This window comes from Notothenia coriiceps, unplaced genomic scaffold, assembly GCF_000735185.1.
Source record: "Notothenia coriiceps isolate Sejong01 unplaced genomic scaffold, NC01 NC01_scaffold00022890, whole genome shotgun sequence".
Taxonomy (NCBI): Eukaryota; Metazoa; Chordata; class Actinopteri; order Perciformes; family Nototheniidae; genus Notothenia; species Notothenia coriiceps.
In genome coordinates, this window is record NW_011355591.1 from 471,577 (window position 1) to 472,977 (window position 1,401).

A 1,401-nucleotide genomic window follows, 5' to 3' on the forward strand; every position below is an offset into this window, starting at 1 on the left:
TATTTATAATTAGTTTAGCTTGTTCCTGAGGTAGATACAATAGCTAAGGGTGTTAGGTCTAACTCTTAGTGTGTGTTTTGCTCCGCACAGCGGAGGCGGAGCTGAGCTGCAGGATTTCTGCTGCACACACGTTGCATTAGGGGTGTAACGGTTCACAGTATGCACGGTTCGTTATGTACCTCGGGTCACCTCGTCAAGCAGCGGCACCTTCCCTGGTAGAGGCACGCCACCTAGCAGAGGCTCCGGGGCCGACGACAACGACTAACGGCTTACAGCTAACGGCCGTCGACAACAACTAGCGGCTAACGGCTAACGATGACGAGTAGCAGCTAGCGGCTAACGACGACGACTAACAGCTAACGGCTAGCGGCTAACGGCTAGCGGCTAGCAGCTAACGGCTAGCAGCTAACGGCTGACTTCATCATCCATCTGTTAACATCCAACTGTTAACCCTTTTTTTTGTGGTGCCGGAGAGGAGGTTCGACCAAGTCTGGTCGGCCTCGTGTGGATCCTCTCACAATTTCGCCCACCTGTTTTCGGTAGTGGACAGGACGACCCTTTTAAGCTTTTTCTGGTGCACGCCACTCATAAAAAAAGGCGTACCGTTACACCCCTACGTTGCATACCGCTATTTTATTGTCTTTTTCGGACACATTAAAATACTGCCAGACTGGTGAAGCCATGTTGGTGAGCTTGTTTTGCCGCGCACAGAGAAAAGTGTCATGTATTTTACGTCATGTGATCGGCTCTCCCGATCGGCCTTTATAGAGAGCACCGATCGATCGGCAGAGAGTGAATATCGGCCGATATCGATCGGAGCATCCCTACTTTAAAGTATAATATGACATTGTGTTAAGGAGATAAAGTGCATAATCTGGTTACCTAAAGATGCTTCACATTAACAAACAAGATATTATGACTAATTTAATAACAAAAACAATAACACTCATTCCCTGCTAATGTGGTTAATTTGAGCACAAAGGACTGCTTCCCTCTGACATGATGTTTGGATATCATTAGGCTGGAGGAACGCCAGCTCGGAGATGTTTAACCGTGGCTGTTTTTTGTTGCCGTTGTTGTCGCGCTCCGCTCCGCTGGCTCTTTTCTCGGCAGAGTTGTTGTTGTTGTTGTGACTCATCTGTCTCCTGTCAGCAGTGACGGAGAGAGAAATTTCATCTCCGTAAGAAAAACCCATCCTTCAAAGCTGTCTGCAGAAACAGCCATCAGCACTTCCTCGTTTTACACTTCCCCCTGTCCTTTTCGTGTTCTTTCCTTTCTCGCTTACTAGCCTGTATCATTATTTTCCTCTTTCGTTCTTTTCTCTTCATTTCCTATCCTTTCTCCTTTAATTCCTTTCCTTTAGCTTCTTCTCCTTTTTATTTCCTTCACTTTTCGTCTTTG

The 1,401-nt window shown here is 46.8% G+C and overlaps 1 protein-coding gene across 1 annotated transcript in view; it reads right to left on the reverse strand.

Annotated features, from left to right (window-relative positions):
- Nucleotides 1-1,195, reverse strand: part of rif1 (replication timing regulatory factor 1) — a 25,001-nt gene extending 23,806 nt beyond the window's left edge. Inside the window, exon 1 of the mRNA XM_010781236.1 lies at nucleotides 1,072-1,195. Within this exon, the coding sequence (XP_010779538.1) occupies nucleotides 1,072-1,195 (124 nt within the window). The remainder of the gene's footprint in view (nucleotides 1-1,071) is intronic.
- Between the last annotated feature and the right edge of the window lie 206 nt (nucleotides 1,196-1,401).